Source organism: Amblyomma americanum, chromosome 4 (assembly GCF_052857255.1).
Source record: "Amblyomma americanum isolate KBUSLIRL-KWMA chromosome 4, ASM5285725v1, whole genome shotgun sequence".
Taxonomy (NCBI): domain Eukaryota; kingdom Metazoa; phylum Arthropoda; class Arachnida; order Ixodida; family Ixodidae; genus Amblyomma; species Amblyomma americanum.
The window spans coordinates 154472722-154498993 of NC_135500.1; the positions used below are offsets into that span (position 1 = coordinate 154472722).

At 47.5% G+C, this 26272-nt stretch overlaps 1 protein-coding gene across 3 annotated transcripts; it reads right to left on the bottom strand.

Annotated features, from left to right (window-relative positions):
* Positions 1 to 6465: 6465 nt before the first annotated feature.
* Positions 6466 to 24963, bottom strand: cib (thymosin beta cib). Of its 3 annotated transcripts, none has more exons than XM_077661998.1 (6): positions 24806 to 24963; positions 20435 to 20479; positions 18266 to 18363; positions 17022 to 17135; positions 14819 to 14932; positions 6466 to 6978 (listed from the first exon to the last, which is right to left on the bottom strand). In XM_077661998.1, the coding sequence occupies exons 2-6, from the start codon at positions 20449 to 20451 to the stop codon at positions 6953 to 6955; spliced, it is 369 nt and encodes a 122-aa protein (XP_077518124.1). In that variant the 5' UTR covers positions 20452 to 20479; positions 24806 to 24963; the 3' UTR covers positions 6466 to 6952. The 3 variants fall into 3 exon arrangements, with proteins under 3 accessions (XP_077518124.1, XP_077518125.1, XP_077518126.1); XM_077661999.1 differs by having other exon boundaries at positions 20435 to 23844; positions 23936 to 24951; XM_077662000.1 differs by lacking the exons at positions 20435 to 20479; positions 24806 to 24963 and adding an exon at positions 15687 to 15801.
* Between the last annotated feature and the right edge of the window lie 1309 nt (positions 24964 to 26272).

The window sequence follows — 26272 nt, forward strand, 5'->3', positions numbered from 1 at the left end:
GATCCCCCGCTGTGTTGGCAAGCAGGCTTCCGAGCTCGTCGAGAATGCTGCTCTCGTTCGTGTCCGCATTGAGGCAGGAATCAAACAGCGACCTCAGGAACGTGCTCACCTCGCTCCTGGTGCCGTTGACCGACATCAGGACATCGAGCTCGAAGCTCGGATTCAGTCGCGTCGGCAGAGCGGAAGAGTAGGAGACAGTCGACCTGCTTCTCACGTTGCGCTCAGCGACAAGCGTGGAGCAGACGTATTCGAAGAAGCTGTCGCACGGGTCGATGCTTGCGTTGACGTAGCCCGCGAGTGCTTGCATATCGTTGGCGCAGCAGAAGACGGAGCGGCGCTCCTCGTTGTCGGGGTGGAGGGTCTGCTTGAAGATCAGGAGGGCCACAAACGCTAGGATGATGGTGCCGGCAAAGCACACAACAGCTGGTCCAGCTCCAATGCCCGCCTCTGGTTGGAGTGCTGTGCGATATCAGCGCACGTTAAAGATCCCCAGGTGGTCGAAATTATACCGGAGCCCTCCACTACGGCACCTCTTTCTTCCCTCTCTCCCTCTTTTATCCCTTCCCTTACAGCGCGGTTCAGGTGTCCGCCGATATGTGAGACAGATACTGCGCCATTTTCTTTCCCCACAAACCAATTTCCAATTTCCAAATTGGTTGGTGGGGGCACCAAGGCCAAAGCATCCTGTTCAGGCTGCGGGATAGGGCGCCGTGCATCTCTTCCTAATCCAGTGTCCAAACGTGCAGGGCCCGTTGCCGTTGACGGCAAACTAGTCGACAATCGTGATGGTTCTTGGCTGCTGTTGCTGCTTGGCTTGGATGGCGATGGCTGGTGTGATTCTTTCTGCTTGTCTTTAAGGGCCTTGAACTTGGCAACAGCTGCAAGCAGGCTAGGTGGCGGTGCCTGACGATTCTACTCCCTGCAAAGAAGCCGTAGGTGGCTCTGGACTGTCCACCGTCTTAATTGTGGTCGTTGGTTCCGCGCCGTCCTCCGTTCGCTTCGCGTTTGACGGCTTTCTCCTCGAATGCTTCTTCCGCCGCGAGCTTGTCGCCTCGCTTTCCTGGCCTCCCAGCTGCGCTGGTTGATCTGGCGTCGTCGCCACCGAGTGGCTAGAACGGGAGTGGTGGGAACTGCTCTTCTTGCGGTGCCCGGGCATGCCGTCAATGAGTCTCTGGTATGCTTGGCAAGGCGCAGGTGGCTATTAGGCGCTATCGAGATCGAGTATGTACGCTCCGGTGAGCTTGCGAGGCTTCACGAAGGTCGCTCTTCCCGTTTCTCGCCGATGCTCTGCATCGAGCCTCTTTCTTTCCTTCTGCTGTCTCCCTTGAACGTGTGTAGAAAAAATCAATTCAGGAGTCCGTACGTAATGCAAACAGAAATAAATTCGCCCTTTCATGAGACACAGAAGCTCTGGCAGTGCTTCAGCGATGTTGAGGAGTCGCACGCTCAGCAGTTCCTAAAAAAACCACTGGTAATGGTGGTATAAAAGGGAAACAGCCGACACTGCACAGTAACTGCACTAACGCTAGAAATGCCAGAATGAAGCAACGCAGACACAACCTAACTCACAATTTCGAAGCCTTTGTCAAACAGCTTTGGAACATACAAAAAAGTGTTTCAAAGAACTACTTTTAAAGTTTCTGACACAATTTCATTTAATGCGTTTGGTTTTATGACCATTTGAAAAGTAATCAAGACCCTCTCAGCTTTAAGCAAACTGATTACAAGCAGCAGTCTGTTATTGCATAAATACCCAGCGCTGCTGAAGCGCTTGCTTGTATAGATTTAATATTACCATCAGTCATCATCAGCCTCCGCACAGAAATACAAAGTGCATGTGCACACCTGCGAGTTATGAAAATGACTCCACGCACGCTTCGTTTCGGCTAGGGAGGCGTGTGAGGAGGTCCAGAGAACCTGAACATGTCTACTTTCTCTCATTGTCTGCAGGATTCTTCTCGCTTCGGGAGAGATTCTCCCTCTGGCGAAGCTCATCATTGCCGACACTGAGTTGCTAGCTATGGTCCTGGAAGTTGTGCTTGCTATGGCTAACACTACGGCAGTTTCGTCTGCCGCCTCTGTGTTGTCCGTGCGGACAGTAGCACTGACAATTAATTTAGCTTCTGCTTTGACTGTGGCAAGAGTCATCCTGCCGTTGCCTCCGTCGGCTGCGTCAACGTAGACCACGACCTTTCAATCTCGGAGGCGCTTCTCTAGGGCCTCGGCTCTTTTTCCTGCGCTCTTTATAATGCACGGGGTGCATGTTTTCGCAATGGTAGGATAATTTCACTGTTCGCGGCATGTCGACTTTTCGTCCTCGCTGTCCTTCGTACGAGATGGCCAGCCTGTCCAAGATTTTCCTGCCGGTGGGGCTGCTAGCCAATCTCTCGCATTGCGAGATCCTGACTTATTTCCCCTAGGGTGTTGTGTACTCGATTCAAGCGCCTTTCTGTACTAGCTCGGACGGGGAGTGCTAGCGCCTGTTTGGTGGATCTGCGTATGATGGCCTCCATCTTTTCTTCTCGTGGCATGAGAAGTTTTAGATAGTGGGTAACGTAGCTATCCTAGCTACTTAAAAGGTGCACTAAAAAGGAATCTGAACTCGTATTTCTACCGCGGGAACTCGATCGACACGTGCCGAGCATTCTTAGAAACATCGAAATTTTGTCCTGTGCAGCCGATTTCCCTATTTAAATCGGATTAAACGTTCCGGCTCCTGCCTTTTTTTTCAGCTCAATGCTGAAGGTAGGGTCCCGCCGCGGTGGCTCAGTGGTTAGGGCGCTCGACTACCGATCCGGAGTTCCCGGGTTCGAACCCGACCGCGGAGGCTGCGTTTTTATGGAGGAAAAACGCTAAGGCGCCCGTGTGCTGTGCGATGTCAGTGCACAAGATCCCCAGGTGGTCGAAATTATTCCGGAGCCCTCCACTATGGCACCTATTCTTCCTTTCTTCTTTCACTCCCTCCTTTATCCCTTCCCTTACGGCGCGGTTCACGTGTCCAAAGATATACGAGACAGATACTGCGCCATTTCCTTCCCCCCAAAAAAACAATTATTAGTCAGCCAACGCGTGGAGCCACTCCCGCGACGGCTTGCCGCTCTGCCATCGGCGGAGTGACACGTAAATCAGAGTCCACGCGTATTTTATTTCTGTGGGCCTAATTTAAGGTTGTGTTGTCTGCGACTGAAACTATTTATTCAGAGAGAGCTAAAAAAACAAAATAAAAGCGAAAGCGAAGCCGCCGGGACTGGCTGAAAGGCACTCCACGCGTCGGTGGACTCCTCCTACCTTCAGCGTTGAGTTTAAAAAATACGGGAGCCGGGACGCTTAATCCGATTTAAATTAGGGAGATCGACAGCACAGGACAATTTGAAGTTTCTAACAATGCCCAGAAGTTCAGGTTCCTCTTTAGTGACCTTTAAGACAAACCCCTGGACTGCCCAATCAGACTCTTCCCTCACGCCGAGCGCTTGTTGGCTACTCAGCAGATGCCTCATGTTTTGGAAGACGGCGCCCTCTAGTCCCTTTATCGTCTCCCGATTGGATCTGTTCGTTTGTATGAACAGACCTAGGACTATGATTTTATCAACTTTTGGGATGGAGAGTCCACCTGCCTCGAGGTAATGTCCGGGGAATCTGCTGAGCTTGGCGCGACAAAGGAGGTGCTCCGACTTTTGCGGCATGTCAGGCCCCGGGCCTCTAACTTATTCAGCTATTTGGGTGGCCCTTTGCAGGGTCTCCTCGATCTGGGCGTCGGTGCCTTTAGCTATCGACAGTGTGATGTCTGCATACAGGCTATGAATAAGGTCTTGTATAGCTGCAAGCTTCTCGTGGAGCTTGAAGAGAAAGGGTCGAGAGCACAGAAACCTGTGGTGTCCCTTGCTGCCTAGCTTAATTTCGTCCGATTTGAATTTTGGCCTCCTTTCCCGAGAGGAAGTCTGACATAGTTGCAGGTCCTCTCTCCTACATCTAGGTCTTGTAGGTTTTCCAAGTCCGCTCTCCGTGTTACGCCGTCAAAGGCCTTTGCCAAATCAAGCCCGAGGATCGCTCTGGTGTCCTTAGTTTCCGCATCTAGAATTTGGTGCTTCAGTTGAAGCATGATCTCCTGGATCGAGAGCTTAGGCCTGAACTTCATGGAGTGGGGCTAAAGGTCGTCCTCTATGTAGTTTGTATTACATGCTCCATTAGTTTCCCGGCGCATGCAGTTTGAGAGATGGGCCTAAGGTTTTCTATTTTGAGCGCCTTGCCTGGTTTAGGAATTAGCACGACCTAAGCGGTCTTCCACTGTTGTGGTTTTCCTTCTATGCAACATTTGTGTATGAAGTTGGTGAGGGCTGTGATCGAATTGTTGTCCAGGTTACGGAGTGCTTTGTTGCTAACTCCGTCAGGACCCACGGCCAATTTGGTCTTGTTTGACTCTGCCCCGATTTCCGAATCGCTTATGGGCTCGTCCAGCTTTGGGTTGCCTGCTTGTGTAATCTGGGAGGGGTTCCGCGTCCCCTATGCATCTTTATTGGATCTCCCTTATGAGGTCTTCCTCTGAACCTTCGTATTGGTGTCAGGATTTTCTGAGGGTTGCGCTTCTGCGTGCATCTGCAACCGTCGGGGTCTAGCAGATAGCATAGCAGGCGCCATGATTTGGCCATAGGCTGTCTTCCATTTGGTGGACTCCCAATTCTGCCTAGAGAGCTAGATCACGTGCTCATCTCTCCCACAGGTAGAGGCAGCCGTCTGGTATCTCCACAGTGGTGTCCTGTCGCCTTAAGTTACCAATTCAGCCCAGGCATCAACGTCAGTGATTTCAGATGCTCAGTCCTGGTCCCTTATGTTATTGAAGGTGTCCCATTCGCCTTTCCTAGGTTTTCCTAGGCGTTGACCCACGTTACTTGTTCTTGTTCCCCATTCTTGTTGAAGTACAGGGGGTCAGTCAGTAAGGTGAAGCCCTCCTGCTGGTCAAGTTCATCTACATATATTTTCAGTTTCAAGGGTGTTGCAAATGCCCGACAATAGTGCTCAAAAGCAGACCCTGTGGCCTGGGAACTTGACAGACCCTGTAAATGTCCGCCATGCTGTAGAATTCACTTGCAGAAACTGCACTGTAGTATCACGCTTTTTCAACAAAAAATTTGGTGAATAATTTGAACACCCGATACTAACGAATTGAAGGATTTTAGGAAAAATTGTATTTTCCTTTAGTGCTGCCAAACGCAGACGTAGGATCACAAGCAGCTCCCGGGAATTTTGTTCACAAGGAAATACCAAGTTCCGGCTCAGACTTAGCGCAGGAAGCTCATAATTTGTCTAAACTTCGCCTTTTGGCTCAGTTTAGAGCAATTTGCGCAGAAATCACAGATCTCGTGCCATTTTCAAATATGAAACCATGTAAGGTACTGTCTTGGTCAAAAGACTCAAGGCCGAAGGCTTTTTGCTTTAGCCGCATAACAGAGCCATTAGGGCACTATTGAAGACCAAATGACCTTGAAATGCTAGCACGTTTCTTCTTGCGGTAGAGAAGCTTCCTGCTTGACTTGTGCTTTCAATGATCCGCTATATGGAGCATTCTAGGAACATTCATTTCGCTGCAGCTGAACATGGTGTCCTTCAGGATTTTGACCAAGACTGTACACGTTCAAATTTTCCAGTCTGAAAGGATACCATTTAACAGATACCTACCACTCATACTTTTTAGGTGCACTTCCATGAATTTTCTGGTCCCTTTGCCTTCAAGGGAATAGACTAGTTACAAAACAATGCCAGCAGTGCCACGGGGGAGGCTAAAACTCGCGAGAGGCTGCGCTACCACTCTGCAGCGACATGGTATTCTGGTTGCTGATGGAAACAATTAGTATCTTATGACCTGAAGAGCGGTCTTGCCAGGTCCTGTTCTAGACCTGAATAGTGGTAGGCCATCAAAAGGCATTTCCATAATGGGTGCTTCCAGTTTATAGGAATGTGGGTTACATGCACACGTAAGTGAAGCCACCATTCACCTTGGACCGTTATCTAAATCAGCATTCTCCAGCTGGTGGCGCAAAACTGGCTAGGCAAAGGTAAGTGCCAGCAGGCTTGTCTTTGCTTAGATTCACAGCCTTCACACACTAATCTCTTTTCTATTCACCTGTGACAGCATCAATAGAGCTCGCCGTAGGGCGTTCAGCCCGCCGAGAACAGGACACTAGAGGACAAATTGCCGTAAAAGAATGCGAAATTGCAAAGTCTTGCTTGCGTGGGGATGGCGACTGCTATGCAAGCCATACAAACCATGCCAGAAGTTTTCAAGAGCAATCCCTTCGCTAGCGCCTGAACGTCGCCCAGTGCACGCAGCATGCAAATAAATGCTATTGGACTTAACCAGTGAGAGCATCTGCTTTGCATCCACCATTCCATACCTGCCAGCCATGTGCGTTCCAATTCATGATGACCTAGACTGCTGCAATTTGCAGTAAAACGCCAACAGCCGACAAGTTCAGAAAGTGAAAGTATTTATTAAATAGACATCCGACCGCCTTTCCACGTACAAAATGCTTCGATAACGAAAGGTGCCACAACCAGCTATATCTAGTTGACAATCTTGAGACAGCCTATACCGGAATTACCTTGCACATAATTTCTAACTGGCATTGAGCGAATAAAAAAATGCTGCCCAGCTGTACACGCTAGCCAATGCAGCCACCTAGCACCACACTGTTGCAATCCCAGATTTGCCATTCATGACCCGCTAAGCACTGTGTGCTCACAAGCAACAGCCACAATTACTAAGAGGCTGCCAGAAATCTCACTAGAAAAATGGCTGGTGTGGCTACCAAGTTACAATAGAGGTGGTGCATGCCCAGGGTGTGAAAAGGAAGACTCCTGGGAGAATGCATTAAAAAAAAAAGTAGGACAAGGAGACACACGATGACTGGATCTTTGTTTCTCTTGGCATCGGTTGTGTTGGCATTTGCACAGCGCTTCACGCAGCTTTCTCCTGTTCTATGACTGAAAAGAAAAATGCAAAATGGTAAGTCACCGACAGCCATATAACCTAGAAAAATCAATAAATAAGGACATACAATAGCATGCAAAACCCAATTGTATTACGGTCAGGTTACGGTAGGTTTTTAATGTAGTTAGGACGAGTAGACGTGCAAAAGCATGTGTTCATTCTTTGCCTCTTCTGCATGTGTACACAACCACGTTTCTCGCTCTTCATCTCCACACCCTCTCCACTCAACGGCACCTAGCGCATCGCCCTCTTCCCACCAGCCAGGCACGTCAGGATTTGCACTATCTGCACAAGCAAATTCACAGGCCCCATCATTTTATTCTCATCAGTACTTATTCTATAAGGTCTCCTTTGGTTAGCCTCACAAGCCAGCAACAAAACAGTGCACTTTGGCAGTGAGCAGATATGAAATTACAGAAGCATTCCAATTGCACTTATCACTCTTATAGCAGAGATGTCTGTCAGTCTAAACTAGAAAAGTAGCACCCTGTGAAGCCTGGACTAACCTAAACTGGAAGAAAAACATCCCTGCCAAGCCTGGATGACTTCCGCATAAATCCAGACTTCTTTAAAATCTCGCTCATTATAGCTGTGCCAGCGATTTTTTTTTTGTACCAGGTAGTTTGCATCAACAAATGTGCAGTCAAATGCAACACTAGTTACTTAAACAGCCCACGCATGCTGGCTTATCGAAAAGTAGCAAAACCTCAATGCATATTACCATCAACGATCCATGCACCGCAGCATGTATTCAGCTATGAAACACTGCTCATACTTTGTTCATGCTGGCATCAAACCATAAATTCGCACCTCTTCAAAAAGAACAGAAATGATGAACCTTACTGAGGAGACAATCAGCAAGATTGCCTCATGCAACGTCAGTAAGCCATTAAATCACAAATTTGAAAACAGTCTGATGTACCCTTATGAACACCACAACAAAACAAAGTGCCCTAGGTGAAGAAAACCATCAGTTATTGCATAATAATGGGTTCTTTTCCATAATTAGAACCAAAGCCCACATGCAGTATTCAAAGTGAAAGAACCAAAATAGGAGTGCAAGATACTAGCCACTGCACAGGTGTCATTGCGCCTTGCACACTAACAAAAAAGAAAGTGGTAGGTTTTCATGTCGTTAAAACGAGTAGACATGCAAAAAGCATGTGTTCATTCTTTGCCTCTTCTGTCTGGCATCTGCACGTGGTGTACGCAATTACGTTTCTCGCTCTTCCATCTTCACACCCTCTGCACTCAACAGCACTTAGCGCGACGCCCTCTTCCCATTGGCTGCGACCTGCACGACGCTCCTCCGAACTTAAGCTTCCTCCCCCAAACTAACCAGAGATTAACAGAGTTACTCCAAAGCTTCACACACGATTCTTAGTTGCATTTGACCCCATTTAGTGCTTTCACACTAAAAGATATTGTAGTCTGGTACCGCATTCCATTAAATGCAGACTTAACGAGATACTAAAGAGCCACACTATACAATGGCACATGCATAAAGCACCGATGCCTGGTAACAAATTTAGGCTTTTCCATGTTTTCGAATGAGCTAACTGCACAGTGAAGTCTACATGTATACTCTATCACACTTCCACACAAAATTTTGAGGTACATGTACACACATGCATCAAGAATAGCTCTTATGTTCCAAAGGTATCAAGACCTGACCTGCACTACTCATGTACAAGACTCACTAAAGCTGGCGAACTTTGTTCAAAGCATTGAAAAATGATGCAAACTCGTGCAAACACTACATGCACCCAGCATTGTATACATGCACAGATGCTGGTTATAGTAGCTACTTAGCGACCACATGTTCCTTGGCACACACAGAAGGCTCGCACAGATTCAAAACCCCAAGGCCACAAGCCAGAAGCTCAGCTGCAGTGGCTAAGCAACTAAACCATGACCAGCATGAATGAAGCAATTTTGAAGCTTTCATCCATGCAACTACAAAAAGATCCCTACAGCCCATAACCAGCCTTCATTCTCAAACGAACACTAAAAAGCACTTCCACTCCGACAGTGCTGTTTCAAAGCCCTTTCATTACTTCTGTTATTGACTCAATCGTTAAATTATTTCGTCCAGCACAAGGAAGCAATATAATATACAAGTGCTAGGCAAGAACACTTGCTATGAAGAACCTGGCCAAGTGTGCAATAATAGCAGAATCAACAGTAAAAAGAAAATGGCAGAATAAAGCTTTGTGTTAAGGGCAGGCATGTGATTTCATCAAAGCAACCACGAAAGTACAGCCATATACAGTTTCTAATCATACAGCTGCCAGTGCTTTTCCCCACCCCTAATTTTAAATAAAAGGAACTAGAATGCTCTTCGGATAAATATGAAAACTTGAAAATTTCAGGAAATTTGTGGTAAAAAGAATATGGATGGCACATGTGATAGCCTCCTCACTCGCCAACTGAGGATCCCATTGCCCTACTGGCACATCAAAATTCTGCTCAATATACCGTATATACTAGTGCAAGGGCTGCACTTTTTTCCGTGGTTTTGTTACAAGTGAGTTAAATGAGACCAGCATTTTATGCTGCGAAACATATTTCTGTGACGAATTAAGGCAGTCGCAGCGAATCCTTCAACTACATAATGCACTGAAAGCATGGATGAGAGGATGTGCACCCGACAACTGGCACGAATGAACTGCGTAAAGTAAAATAGGCTGCTAGATCAATTTACTGGCAGAAGTCATGCGGTTCTAAGTTAAGATCAAGATCCTCCGACAATTCGGAGCGGCATGCCACAAGTACGACCCGCAGCTGTCTGTGCAAGGTGGAGTACACATGGCCTGCTTTTCCTTGCGCTTCACTATTGAATGCATTGCGGAAATCAATTACGCATTCCTTTTAATGCGAGGTTATTGTGTGCTGAACTCTTGACAAGGTCACACCTTTTGTAGTAAATCACAACGAGAATAGATTCAAAGCACTTTGGGGCGGCTTCGATGCGAAGCATGCTAGGTCTAGCGACACCGGGCAAAATGCACGCTGCTATGGCACCCGAGCCTGGCGGGTGGTGCACTGCTGCAAAGAAATGCGCTGCTAGCATGGGTGCAATCACATTCTAGCTTTTTGCGCAGCATAACGTTTTGTCCTTTCTGGTGTGAACGCTGAGCGCACAAGAAGAGTTAGAAGCGGTGCGGCACCGCATGTTCACAGTTCCAGGTGTAGTCAGGGGCGCAGGACACGTACATGGTCGTGCCAAGTGTTGCAGGCAGTTATCTATCAGCTCTTTACTACACACCATGGGGGCAAAATTATGCACACAAAGCAATTCTTTTGGCTCATTTTTTAGTGTGAGAGCACTAAACGTGGTCAAACCCAACCAATTATCTCGTGATGTCCTCAGATACCTACAGGAAAAAAATATATGGCCACGACTTCACTGGCCCCTGCACGAGAGCATAATGCTATCGCCACAACCGATCATGCCTCATGTTAAACTGACATTCTCGCGCTATTCATTGCCCGCTGTTGTCTTCAACTTCCATACGTGAGCAAAAGTCGCAAAAGGAAACAGGCATAACTGGCTCCCTGGGTCAGTTACAACATAGCACATCGCTTTCACACAACATTCCATGCTTAGCAATGCTAAACTGCCATCTATTTTTTTTTTCCAATTACCAGCTGCTAAGTCGGGGGTGCGGCCTTTACACGGGTATATAAGATACTCAAAGTGGCCCCTCCACAATGTGAATTATGCACATGCAACACTTGCTGCCAGTCACTACTTGTCATCCGTAATTCTTGAAGTCTATGCCCACTAATGCCCCTTCTTTGTCAATCCTGTTCTCTATGGCCGCTGGTCTGCTGGCTCCTTGCATCAGGGAGCTCTGTTCATATCCTCGCAGCACATGTGGCTAATAGACCACCTCATCATCCATGCTTGCAAGTGCCTGCGATGTGTTCCGAACTCACCCTTTTGGGTATAACTACTACGGAAATGTACATCAGACAATCCTAAACTCCTAGTTACAACCAGTCAAGCACAAAGCAGCAAGCAGCATGCAATGCAGCCTTATTTATAGCAAACAAACTGTAATTAATCATGAGGCTACTTCAAAATCACTGCTTGCCTACCCCATACGAACGAGCAAAGTGCCATCCTTCCTTCAACTAACATTTCTTCATGCGTATCTATGAACATTCATACCGCAAAGCATGAGCGCCCAATTGTTCAGACAGCATGAAAACTGAAAACTTTCTCTGACCGCACTTTCAAATCTCTTCACTTTGAGTTGTATGCTTGTATGATGCAACAGTAAATGGCTATGGAAGTTATAATCTCATTCAAGTCGATTTTAAACCATTCTCATACTATCAGGTGAAATGAAAAAACTGACAACTGCAAAACAAAATGCAGTTGACCCTCAGAACTAGACAGTCAAACATATGAAAATTAAATTATCACCTACATTTGACTATCATCGCCATACGCAGACTGTATACACTGCAGGACAAAGGCCTCACCTAATGCTCCTTCAACTATCACTCATGTGCCAGCTGTGGCCACCTTGTATCAGCTAGCTCCCTATGGTAAGTAGGTAGGTACGATACATAGGTATGTATCTGAGGCTTAACATCCCAAAGCGAATCAGGGTACGAGGCATGTCGTCGTGGGGGTTCCAGATTAATTTAAGCTACCTAAGGTTCTTGAACCCATTTCCTTAACTAGAAATACTAAGACCGTTGGTTACCTATTTGCAGTATTATATGCTCATCTAAGACTTTTTCCTTCAAATTTCCACTACATAATTATTAAAGTATTCTCCAATTCCTGTTGCTCTATACCAACCTTACGACAGTTATTTTTCTTACCATAGCACGCTATACTGTGATACAGTCTGCTCCCGATAATTCGTAGCTGCTTAATTAGAAGTCGCAGTTAATTATAAATGAAGTATACTCTGAAACTGTCGACTACATAATTCAAAGCCACTTAATTAGAATTCTTGGTTAATTAGAAATGAAGTGTTTGTCCCGGCAGTTTTGCATGTAATCCTATAAAAAATGCTCTATAATTGGAAGTCAGAAGCCCACAGTATCATTTAATTAGAAGTTAATTTCCAGTCAGAGGACTAGGTGGACATTTTTCAAATTCCGCAACAGCTCCGTGCCATCACCATTGCAGCAATCCACAGTGCCGCCACTTTCGAAGCGGTGAGATTATTCTTTGCTGCAGCTGCCATAGGCGCCTGCAGCGCTGCATAGGCATGCCAGCCACATCACTTTCGTTGAGTTTCTTTGTTGCAGTGCCAGCAGCGCACTGACTTGCTTGTTTCACGAATGATTGTACGCTTCGGATTTTGACTGCAGTCGCAACTCGCGGCTCTTATTGCACGCTCGACCTGCCGACGAAAGTAGAGATTTTGAAATAGAAAAGGAAGACACCGCCAAGCAAGACATTGCACGGAAATACGGGACCAAGCCAAACACTTTCAAAAGAATAAGCATGCGGTTTTGTGATAACTGCTTCAGAAGATGCCTCTGCTAGCGCACTGAGGAAAGTGCGACCAAGTGAGGATAACTGCACAGATTTTGGTGAAACTCTCGGTGATGTCCGCTTTGAAGAATAAGTCGCCGTAGACAGCGCACTCTAAATGTGCGGTGTGCTTACGGACAGCGAGATTCTGGAGACTGTTCGACTTCACAACGAACCAAGTCAGGAAAGCGACAACTACATTGAAGATAAGCCGCCGCAACCGACTGCTGCTGATGCAGCTTGGCCTCGCGGAGCGCTTTGTCATGTGCCCTAACTTTCTTCTGTGTTACCTTCAAAGACAGCTTGCAGAACTTGCTTTCAGCAGCACAATTCGGCAAGAAAAACCAGTAAATGATGACAGACCGTTTTTCTTAAGAAACTATACTTCGAGATAATAAAGATGCTGTTTCAGTAAGCAAGGCAGCAATGTGGACTAGTTGGTTGTACATTTTGGTTTGAATAACGCGCTACACACTAACAAAACGACACCGGAACGAAGGACACAGGACAAGTGCGCACTAACAACTAAAATTTATTCTGGTACGAGGGTACATAAATACATTCCACGAACGTGCTGAAACAATCAATTCATTGCCAACGGCTGTGTCGCACACTCCTTCGTTTTTTGATTAGATGCACCTCCTCACTTGATAACAACACCGAGGGTGTGCTTACGCACTCTTCTCCGGCCTCCAATATCTCAAAGGCTCCTTTTATTTCCCTTTCTTTTCCTTTGCCCGACCTAAAATTGCTGTCTGATCAAAGTACGGTGAACTTGTCCTGTGTCCTTCGTTCCGGTGTCGTTTTGTTAGTGTGTAGCGCGTTATTCAAACCAAAAAAGCTGTTTCAGTGTTTAGTGCAAATTGGAAGTTCATTTAATACGAAAATTTTTGCAGTCCCTATGAGCTTCGTATTAATGGCGGTCGACTACTTTGAAAATTTATTTCGAAGCTTTTTATATGAAACATTTGCAGCAACTTAATTACCAGAACAATCTCATGATGTTGGCCTGCTCTTTAGCAATGAGGCACTATGGTAACGATTTTAAAATACCAACAAGCATTACAAAGCACAGCTGGCACTTACTGTTCACAGAAAAGTTCTGCTCTTCAAAACCCTATTTCCATTTAGCCATCATTCTCAGATAACAGGATAATGGGTAATCGCTGGACAATGCCTTTTCCATGCTTACAGATCAACAGAACTTTTAGCATGCTTAGCACTGCTGCCAAAAGTGCTAGTACCCTAAACGTCTCCGTTGCAAGCTTTTACGAGCTTTCACAAGCTAATTCACAACCTTTTCATATATAGAAAAACTATTGGTGCCTATCAGTGCTTTGAAAATGGTTATTTTAAGCAAGAAGTTCAGCAGACGTGTTTTCTGCATGGTAAGCTGGGTTTAACACTTCAAGCTACATGTGGGCTTGTGGGAGACAGCAGTGGAGGGCATTATTGCAATTTCAGCCACCCGAGATTCACATAGCCTGATATCACAATGCATACAGCCGCCTTTGCAAAATCTGCAGCCTTGATTGATTCCATCCTGTGACCCTGGGCTCAGTAATAGACTCCACAGCCTCCAACCGCCACTGCGCAAGTAGTGAAACACTAGTATTCAAGTACAAATCAATGCGAGCCTACTGAAAAGTGTGTACTAGGTTAGAACATGCCTTTTTACACTACGACTACAAGAATGTTACCACCAACCACTAAGTTCACTTACACTGAATGTAATGGTACCTCAGCAGATTCCAGATGGTTTCACTAAACTGAAATGTTTAGTCAAGCAAGTTTTACTGCACAGATCTCAAGCCCAAAATGCTTGAAAAGCTGTAACGTAAACTGCTAAACAAATTAACAGTAATGCATTTTCATACTTGATGTAAAAAAGTACCAATACCTTGCACACTACACTAGATGCTGGCATTTCAACACATAGTGCAAAGGTTTGGACTTAATACGATAACCATCACAACTGTCCAAATGATAAAACTCTTGATTACTGCTGGATTGCAATTTTTTTTTTCACAAAAGTATGATTAAGCTGCATATGGCCAAAAAGGCCAATGCAAGTGTTCAATACAACTGCAATGGTTTGCATTTTAAATGATTTCAGTTTATTCTGAAGCATAACCCTTTAGTCTACCACCCCCACTCCCAAAATAAACAACAGAACGCTGCACTACCACTACTCTCCTCCATAATATGAATGACAAAAAGGGGGGAGAGGCAAGGGAAGGAGTGCAGCGCTTAGCTGACAGCACAGCCTATTTAAAATAAAAGCACCTGCCACAATAAAAGCCACCTTTTAGTGGTGCCAGGCATACCTTCCTTAGTTGGCAGTGGGTTCTTAACACTGGTCTCCGCATGCTTCAGCTTCGAGGGGTCGAAGGACTCAATGCCTTCAATCATCTGCTTGTGCTCCTTTTCAGACTCAATGTCTGCAAGAAAAAGTTGTGCGCCCATTAGCACGTGCAGTCTCAGTCTTGCATGCATCTTCTGTCACACAGAACTAGTATGGAGAAAGAAAGAGGCATGCTTCTGGACACCACACAAGAGGTTAGGACAAGGTGCAATTATCAGGGTACCCAATAAAAACATTAAACTGGCACAGACAGGACCAAGAAACAACGTCAAAAGAGATGATGAAGCTGACATTACTTCCTTTGTCACAAGCCAGAGCCATAAGGTGGCCAACACTTGATAGGCTGACTGCACAAATTTCCCTCTGCTGCCGATTTCCTTCCCTTTGACCACTTTTTCAGTCTCCACGCCAATGGTTCAGCTGTGCCAAGTGTTACGAAACGCTAGTCAAAAAACCCTGCAGAATGCAATGCAACTAACAACCAACGTAGTGCAGGGCTGCACAACGTGCTTTGTCATCAGGGTTGCAGCGAAAAGGCAGCAGTGGATTAAAAGGATTAGGGGAAGGGGGACTGGCCTTGGTGTATTTATGCAAAGCACGGAACATTTAAGAGCAGGGGATGATCCACCACTGCTTTTGCTGGACCTGTGGGGGGAGGGTCAGCCCTGAAAGCTGCAGGGTACAAAGCAATGCCCAGAAGCCACCATGCATGCAGTGGCAGCCAAGCACCACTGCAAATCCTTGCGGCGACGCTGCTACACACTACAGCCCAGGTCATGGGATAGCTGCATTTCTAGGGCAGCCACTCTGCCATGCGGTGCCTTCCGAACCTTGAGCAGTGGGCTTGAACTGTTTCACCTTGGTGACTGTGTGCTTTAACCGGGACTTCTCAAAGCCCTTGATGCCACCTAATAATGCTTGCCTGTTGCTGTCCATTTTGAGACACTGCAGAAAGAGATCACTGCCTCAGCACAAATGTAGAAACGGTACTATCAGCTAGCAAAGCAAATTTGGTCTTTCACCAACCATGGTGGAGCACAAAAGGTAATGACAACACTGTCTCGTCCTTTGCCGACCCGAGAAAAGCTGAGGCTACTGCAACATGCAGAAATGCACTGCATGGCCAACTCTTCAAGTGCACTTCGTTCAAAGGATAGCAACAAAAATATGCATGACAGCAAATGCATACTTGCACGCTTTCAGATTTCACATTGCTGCTACACACTCTTGCATAGCAGAAAAGCAATTTAAAATGCAATAATTTTGAGACATCCCAGCAGCAGAGGTGAAAACATCTACCCATCAATACAACACAACAGCACAGGGCACAATTCACGCAGTTACTAGTGGGAGAGAAAAAGACAAGGACGGAGGCCAGGGCGCCTGTGAAAACCCAACCACCAACAGATGGACAAAAAACCTGCTAGTGTCACTCCTTGATGCCCCCGACAAATGCACGGCTGCCAAGCAGACTGCAACTGTATATGCTACAGCACATGCAGCTACAAAAGATGTACGGAATGAATATTGCAAGTGACTAAGCAACACTGCCTATGTACACTACTGATCTCTGCCTCAGCATTTCCAGTGTGAAGGTGACGAAGTTTTGGTGTGAAGTTTTAGTTTTGATGACGTGGTCAAGTGGACCACCCAGAAAGTTCTGCAGTTTTATTCATGCCTTGCCAGTACTAGGTCTGCCACAACTTTCCACTAAAATGTCACCTCGCCAAAAAGCATTGCTAGGAATAATTATTACCTAGTGAACAACTGCTGTGCCACCAGTGGCAATAAATACCGGGTCATTTTAAATATCTTTAAATCAATTTTTGTCGTTTGGATAAAAATCAAGTGCCACCACAAATCATTCTCTCAGTTTATACCTACATACTTTAACATGGTGAGTTAGTTTGCCAGCGGGAGTCATTTAGCATATTGCCGAAGAGAGGGGCCAAAGATTTTCATATGGCACTCAGTGCATCGGAACGACTGCAGAACTCACTACAGGCATGCACTTTCAATGAAATGAAAGGTGGCTGGCTGGGAAGCAGCATTTGAAGCCCACAAAGCCCAGCTCCGCAACTATACAGCTTGGCAGCCCTGTCAAAGGACTGGAAAGGCAGCTCAAGGAGTGGCCCTAGCAGGAAGCTGCGCACGCATGGCGCTACCTTCTTTCTTGGGGAGGCAAACTTTCTCCTGAGTTTGCGCATGCTTCATGCTCGTCTTCTCAAACTGCTCCACACCTTCCAGCAGACTGTTGTGGATCTTCTCCTGCTGCACATCTGCACCACAGGTTGCAAACCATGCATACCACCCTTCCACCTTACCTGCTCCTGTTGCCACCATCAAGGGGAGCTTGCCCGCCCTTCCCACACATTGCCACCAATGTGGTTTCTCAGATCAACCAAGGTTTTTTTTTTCTCCCAGACCACTGAGCTTCGAAGCAGTGAAGTACAAACATAAAGCCTGGTTCAGCGCCTTTATAGTGCAACACTCCTGGAAATAAATTTTTACCAAATCGAGTTTTTATGTTCTCTATTACCCAAATTGGCACACTTTGAAAAGCAGTTAGCTTTTAAAGGAACAGTCTACTGACTTATCACCCATATTTCCTTTGCAGGAATTGAAAGCTCCTTGCTCAAACAAACGTACATGTGGCTACAGAGCCGAGAAAAACAGAACATAAAATTTTTAGAGGAATGTTGCTTTCCATGGTAATTGACATATGCAAACTTCGACATTACGGACAACTACACCACAGCCTAGGTGGCGGGCAGTGGCTATCCCAAGGTGGCAATAATGAGGGTGACGTTAGCACAGGCACTTGGGTTTGATAAATCTGCAGTATTACGGTGGCTTTAAAAATACCTTCAGTAAAATACAAGGCTGGTGATATCAAATACATAGTCCAGCAATCATTTTTTGCCAGTAACAGCATTGCCGATGGCAGCGAAACTGTCAGTTTAGTGGGTCTGTCACTTCAAAACATTCGAAGCAATAATTAAACAGCGGGACTTAAGTGTGCAAGGAACAGTAAACAGTTGCAAACGGAAGAAATGTGGCACCTGGAGTAAATTACAGCTCTTATAAACCCTCCACACAATGCGCAGTCAATAACAGTAGTATATCCACTTCATGACTCAATGTAGAGGTGCCAAGTTTGAACACAGCATGGCACAAACATTAGTCGGACCAGACTTTCTTTCCCAATTTAATCTTCAATTCCTGCGAAAGCTACACGTTCTGCCTTCACTATTGTCATCAAAGAACACACTGTTCCTTTAACACTCCTGATGAATAAATGCATACCAGAGCATCCATCTTCATGGTTATTAGATAAAAAGCTAATCTGCACAACACGAAACACCAAAAAAAAATGATGCAGTTCAATAAAAAAACTTAATATACAAACCTTCCTTGGAAGGAAGAGTGACTTTCTCCTGGGTCTCCGTGTGCTTCAAGGAGGCAGCGTTGAAGCTGGCCAGCTCCTGCTGAATCTCGTCAGCGACCCTACAAGCATAAGAATCGTGTCAGCTAGAAAGGAGGACAATGCATCCGAGGCAGCACCATTCCTCATACAACACCTTGAAACTTAAGACAGACCATAACTGAAAGTGTATAAACACATTTCCTCTGCAAAAAAAAAAAAAAAATCCAGACCAATTAACTTTTATCTACAGCTATATTCTGCAGAGCCTGTACACTGTGGCAGTCAATACAAGCTGGAGGATAACCTTCATATCAAGTAGCCCAAAACACTGCAGATGCACTGAACCCTTAATAAGCAGATACTGCCTCCACATGGGCAATACCAACGAGCTAGCCGCCCAAGCCTAGCAGTCACAAAAAAATGCCAAAGCCTGCCATACAGGCGTTAACAGGTATTGTCAGCACAAGCGAGCTCCATTTAGTTGTATTCACTGATCAGCTATGAACACAACAGCTTGTCAAGAATAAAAAGAAATGCTAACAGCCAACCAAGATGCGACAACTACTGAAGATTCACGACATGTCACCATGACCTGACAAACAAACCATTGGCTGGAGGGCCCCCTTGAGGGGCATTCGCCACTTTCTCGAGTTTCATCCCATTATAGTAGCTTGCCACAAGTGATGCTACAAGAGCAGGCCAAAGGCATAAGGAAATTCCCTTTCCCAACCACCATCCCAAATCCTCTTCATGCTTTGCTCAAAAATGCAGCCTTCTATGTGTTAAAAGATTACCACGGGAGCTAACGCTACCAAGACAATGGCAAGTATTTTCTAAAGCAAATGCAGCTGCCATGAAACTCCCTAGCTCAGTTGTAATCACTCCCAATGTGATTACAAATTAGTGAGAACCCTTTGTACGGCAGCGGGACACGTGTCCCGCTTTCATCAAGCGCTGGCAATTGGAGAGCTGTGCACCTACGTGCCATATTGTTGCGTGCTGAATACTACCGAATTATCAAATAAGCCATTCAGTGTTTTAATTTCGTTAATCAGCCTCTTTGGTATCCCAAGTTTTTACAGGAGCGGGTTTACAGTTTGACAAGACCCATCTTGGCAGGGAAGAAATTTTGGAAAATCAAGCTTTTAAGCTTTTCCAGTCATTCAACTGTCTTAGCACTTCTTGAAGCAATTTCAATTCTAATTCAAGTTGTCTCAAAAGACAGGTACGCATACGTACCACATTTGAGGTTTTTAAAGATTCGTACAACTGTTTACTCCCTTTTTCTACAAAATCAGTGCTCGAAACGGTTTGAAAATGATGTCTTGAGGAATTGAATGACATTCTGAGTGCAATGCTTTTTATATGCATGCGAGACATGCACAGAGCTTGCGCCTTTTTGAAGGGTTAAAGACTCAGTCACACAGATACAATGCTGCACTAAACACATTCGTTGATATTACACAACAGCATTCATTACAGCCACAGCTGCGATACAGACCGCTTCATAGATATAGCTCCATCAACTTCAATGAATCTTTTGCAACGCTTCACACACCTTAACTGTATCAAAACATTTCCAGAAAGAAAGTGTTGTATCTTTAAAAGAGCGCTTAGATACAGCAAGTGCTTTAATCTAAATGCTCACAACGCACACACTGCAGCAAGCATACCCTCGGACAAAGCAAGTATCGACAGTTGCACTACAATAGTGTGACAGTGCCTTGACGTTTTCTCAAGTTGACATTGCAACACTGAAACGTGAGTGCCACTGACATTTATTGGGATTCAGTTCCATTCACTGAAAATCCTCCAGGGCTACACACAGGGAACTATAAGAGGTCAGGAGTGCTTTGTGAAGTGCTACAGCACTTCATAATGAGGCCAGGAAAGCTCGACCAGCAATTACAACCACATATTTTACAAACAAGATTTTTAAAAAAATGTTTAAAAAGCTCTGGTAACACAGTTTCAAACATGCACAGCAAACACTGTACAGCAGTAAACAGCAACGATTTTCAACGAATTCCCAAACAGCAAGTTTATACCAGGCTTCTGGCAAAGGTTAAGGGCTCTGAGCTAAAATTGATGCAGCCTACAGTAACAAGGTCATGACATATGAAGCCAGCACCATGACAAAAATATGCTTACTTGGGGTGCTTGTCCATGGTGCACGTTTGGGAGGGAAGGTAACCACTGTGGCGATGGTAACCAGGATAGGGTGGCATGAGAGGTAGTCAACATGCACACACTGTTAGTCACACAAAACACCACTCCTGCATGCACCCAGCTGAATCGCAAACTTAATGCATTCTACGCAGCTTTAGCAGACATCCAAAGTTACCAAATTCTTCACACAAATAATTACCAATCCTCGAGCCCTCACCAATGAACTCCTACACTTACAATTTCTCACAAATTTCATTAAGCAGCCGAAAAGAGCCACAGTGTTACATAATTTAAATCATATCAGATACAACCTACAGTGAAAAAATGTTCAAATGTGTGCAGAACATAACGGTCACTGAGCTGTAGAGCAGTACACAAAAGTCGAAATGGTCAGGTCACACACAAAGTGGTTTCCGAAATTTACAATTGTAGAGAACTGTGCATGCATTAGCAATCATGTTCTATGAAAAGTCCTTCGCATCTGCTCACAGTTAAGCTTTAATATGGCGGCAACTTTCTTTTGCTCTCCAACTCCCCTTAGCAACCTCCCCAACAAGGCGCCTGAGCTGCGCGGCACAGCCAACACTTCGCTAACCTCTCAAGACCCAATTGGCAACGCCGCACGAACGGGCGCGGGAGAGTGGCTATGAGCTTGGAAAGGGTACAAACGACATAGGTGGCGCAGGCAGTTGAGAATAGAAAGGAAGAGAAAAAAAGCAGGGTAGAGAAGACAAAAAGGGGGCGAACAAGATCAGGGCTGAGTAACGCGAAACACGAGGCAGCAGCGTCCGTGGGGCGGCCATCTATCTCTGCGTGGGTGAGCTTGCCGCGCTCGATTGTGCTGAATGAGTCTGCCTTTCAAATTTGACGGCGCGGGTGACACCGTGCTCATGATGACAACGAACTGAGTACCGACTATCTGCAGTATAAGTTATTCACGGTTACCCACAGCTTTCTTTTACACCGAGAGCTGTGAGTGGAGCAACTCCCGAGGTTGTGGTCGTGTAGGTCGGCGGGGTACGCAGAGAATTTCAGAAGGGATGGTGTAGTGAAGGGAAGGCACGCCGGGGAAGCGTGCGTGAAACCTGACACGGCGTCTGCGCCGAGCAGAGGTAACGGCGCATGCGCGACACACGCTGTGTGTGCGCCTCTGTGCGTGCGACAGTTCGCTGCGGCGCGAAGCTGGAAAGGCGGGGGAGGGAGAAGCCGGCCCACGAATTCTGCGAGCAGCGCTGCGAAACGAGCGAGCGGCTACTGCGGGTGCGCTGCGCGCGCTAGCATGTGTTCAATGCAAACATAACTGTCCGAGGCAGAACCCAATGTTCGATCGTTGGATGTCACGCGAGCGTGGCATTCGAACGTCATCCGGCCGACTTCCGATCAAGGTATGTCTGCTACTAAAATACGCAACGCGAAAGCGCGACATGCATTCGCGGATGGATGAATGGAGAACTTATTCAGTATCAATGAGTTGGGGTTTAAAAAAAAAAAACCCTTGCTAGGAGTCTGCCACGGGCAAGGAGAAAGCCAGCCCGACAGATCGAGAGGCAGCCGGCCAGCCAAGAAGACCGAGGCGGCTCCTGCTCAGCCGAGCGCTCACGCGGGGTCACGCGTCGCGCTCGGACGAGGTTGAGAGGCCGCATCGCGGCGGGGGAACAATGAAGACTGCCGGCCCACAAACCAGCCTAGTCACGCTCCCCACCTTCCCGGAAAGGGTTCGCACACCGCTCATGGAACGGAGCCCAAACGGCCGACGACGCTCCGGCACCGGACAGCTCGGAGGCGCTGCAACTACTAAGCAAGGTGGCGTCTGCCACCACCCATACTTAAGAAGTGGCAATAAAATTCATGTTCGCGGCAAATATGTCCGGTGACATAACCGGAACCTCAGCAAAATGTATGCTTACGATTAACGGACTGATTGGGAAAAAAAAATGCCCCAGGATTGGTTAGCGGATGAAAACACTTCGGAGAAGGTGGCACTGGCTATCCCCCCACTACGAACAAAAAGGGGAAAAAAAATTACGCTGCTCTTGAGCTGCGCACCGGCTTTGATCCGCCGTGCGATACGGCGCGCATGCGAGACGGGCGGAGCAGACCATGGATAGCACAGACCGACGTGCCAATACGAAACGGCTCATATCGGTCCGGCGGCACCGCTGCCAAGGCAGCGGCGAGTGGGACCGACGACCTCGTTCGGCGGAGATTAAACAAGCGCGCACTGCCGCTCGCGATCTCGAAATTCACGACGGGAACCGGGCGCCCCTTTTTCACGCTCGCGGCTGAACGCGCTTGCAACGACCCACGCGCGCTGGGGGGAAGAACAGCCTCCTCGCGAGCGAACTTGGGGCGCCTACGCACCCCTGGGAGAGCCTGCTCCCCGGCTATTTTGAGGACGTGGCAAGCAACGAGCTGGCCCCCCAAGAACTTTGGCAAACAAGGCCAGGCGGCACTCACGGCGGCAGCCGCCGAGCAGCGCCGATAGGGCTGGTGGCCGCCAGGCGCATGAACACGCATCGTGCACGACCGCGCCCTGTAGCGCGAACGGCGGGGACCAACGCCGACGTCGCTTCTTCGGAACTTTTGCGACCCCCGAAAAGAACACGCAGAGCAGACGTGGAGCGGCGCCGTGCGATTACCGGGGGCAACGCCCGGAAGCCACGCTAGGCCGCTCAGCGTAACATGCGTGTAGAGAACGCCTGCACTCACTCTAAAATACCGGCACCACAATGTGCCTGCTACGCCAACGACCTCAACACACATCCGACTTTGTGAGCACCTCAAACCAACCCGCTAACACGATACAAGCGTGTGCTACAGAACAAACGACGAATGAAGACGGAATTTTCACGGTTAATATTCTGGCACTAATGCCCGCTTAGCGAGGCACGCCAAGCGGCTAGTAAAAAGTTACGGCACCGTGGTGTTCGTTTTCCCGCAGCACAGATCAAAATGCGCGGTCTTGATGTTTCGATGAAGCAGCGATACCGCTCACCAGTGTCGCTGTTGACGGCGCGCCCTGTCAACTCGGACCAATGACCGATGGTCATGGTCACGTGGAGCACGTACGACTAAGCGGGGCCATTTACCCAGAGCGTCATGAAAGACTTCACAAGCTACCTCACCCAACCAGCGAGTGGCCAGGCAGAACGAGATTCACTTGCAGTTTCTAAGCCCCAACTGCCCGTACGGACACAAACATGCTGCTGAAAGAAGCCCATGCGCAAAAAGCAACTGTGCAAGGTGAATTCCTAAAAAGCGCCGAGCATATCACGCTGAGAACGTTGTCGAAAAAATTTTTCCCAAAAGTCTGTCTGACGTAACAAATCTGCCCAAATCTGAGCATCGATGCTAATTCATTTCAGATTTATGCTTAGGGGCGCCAGACCAGTCTGAAAAAAACTCGGGTCAAATCGACGCCTCTTCGAGCGAGCAGTTATTAGGGTAAGGTGCCGAATGCCCAACCACCAATGTCAGCGCGACCTACCATCGATACCTGCAGCTCAAATTAAAATATGCACAGATATGACTTCGCAAGGCAGACAAGACTGCAGTGACATCGGTCCAGCACATTTCTTGCGTCTGGGCGAACTGATAACATCGTGCCAAAAGAAAAGCACCAGGGTGCGAAGAAACGATTAGGAACAACTCGCCTGGGCAGATTTAATTGCCAACAAAAGGTCAGATACGATCGCAAATACCAATAGTACTTAAACGGCTGCTGGCATTAGAGCCAAGAGGGCTGACATTGGCCCCCGTTCAGAATCAGTAGCAGCTAATATAGGTCACCGCTGGCGCTGTCAAACGAATAAAGAACGAGCAACACGCACTTCGTGTCGGCCAATCTGTCGCCCGTGAAACAGCCGCTAATGCGCACTTGCGCCCGCACTAGACAAGCGACGACGAGAGGCTTAAGGAGCGCAAAATGCGGGACTTGGAACACTTGAAAGCCTTGCTGTTCTTCCAAGAAAGACGTGTGCCGTCCATCTCACATTACACAAGAATGTGCCGCGTATTCGAGTCCTACACGGCGTAGTCCACCTTTGTTTATTTGACTAAGCCCAATACGATGAAAACGTAAAGGAAAGCTTAAACCCTATATGCGGTAGTGTTAAGCGAAGCAATGCCAGACGCAAACTCCGCACAGTGAACGGCGGTAACAAACAAGCGCAACAGGCAACACACCCCGCACACAAGCTGCAGGCGACGCCCAATTTTGACGCCGGCGCGTCAGGCCTAGCTATCCGGTTGACTGTTGCACAACCAAAACAAAGAGCAGACGACGTCGTCGGACGGTTGCCGTTGCTTTCAGCTACTAGCGCAACAGAAAGCGACAAGAGAAGCAACAATTACCTCGGGTTCTGTCCACTGGACCAAGAGACTTGACTACGGGGCTCCGCTTCTTCTTTTCCTCTGGCAAAGCCGCACTGAAGCTGGCTACGTCGACACCGGGACAGCCGAACACACCAAACTGCGGCCGAGCGTCTGGCGCTAAAAACGCTTATGGGGTCCAGAGTGCGCGCCGCCGCTCGGCAGTCGGGTTCGAGAGTACGGCGCGCGGTGCATGCGCTCACGCATGCGCGAGCAGTTACGCAAGCAGCCCGTGGACGCCTAGCGCAGCCTAGCGCGATGAGTCATGCCAGAAAAAAAAAAATGAAAACGAAGCGCAAGTTCATACGCAAAAAAAGTAAAAACGAATGAGCGGTTTATCGTCTCCCGCAGCGCGCGCTTCTTTCACTCCGGGAATTTTGCTCTGATATCATCCGTGGCAGTTCCTGCCATTTGGTGCGCCACGCCGAGCTGCTTGTTAGGTCATTATGCGTTGTTTTATTTCGTTCGTTGCCCCTTCGACAACACGCGGCTGCTTCCACATGAGCTGCTGGCATGCGTACGCGGTTTGCGTGACGTGTTGCAGTGGAATTAGAAATGAATCGCGTCCGCACGTACAGTCTGCATCATACGGCGTCGTTCATGACGAAACATCGGAGCGTGAGCGATTGCTTTGTAAAGCAGTGCAGTATGTCGCGCTATGACGTCAGTTACTGGCAGATTTATTCTTCTCTTTATTCTAGAGATAAACATTCCAGCTTTATGCGGATTTAGTAAGCAGTGCAGAAATGGAGCGTGCGAATATTTTGATGACGAGAATGCGACGGGGTCAATCGTGGGCATTGAATTTGAGCCTGTTGGAGTGCCTCCGTGGCAGTGCCTACCCCGAGCTGCTGTCGCCGAAGGGACCGGCTGCGCCGGTTGACAGCAGCGTTCGCGGTGAGGGAAGAGGCGCGGCTTCCTGCGGAAGCCTTGGCCACGCGTCCGGCGTTGCGGCCAAGGCGTCCGCCCCACCTCGTGGCACCGCCTCGACACCCGTACCCCTGTGGCACCCTTTCGCGCGCTCCGATGCGGAGCCTCCTCGCATCGGCTCGCACTGCGCGCGAGTTCCTATTTACCATCATAGCATCCATTTCCGCTTCGAAACGTGGGGCTGTGGGGCGGGCCGTTGAGATTGCTAGACCAAGCACTGCGATTTACATTCCTTTGAATTATGCATTGCAAGTGGCCGCCGGCACACGCGACAAACCGTTTTCCACCCCGTTAGCCTTCGTCGACGAAGAGAAAACATTTAAGCGTTTTCCAACCCATTTAATAATAATAATAATAGTTGGTTTTGGGGGGAAAGGAAATGGCGCAGTATCTGTCACATATATCGTTGGACACCTGAACCGCGCCGTAAGGGAAGGGATAAAGGAGGGAGTCAAAGTAGAAAGGAAGAAGAGGTGCCGTAGTGAAGGGCTCCGGGATAATTTCGACCACATGGGGATC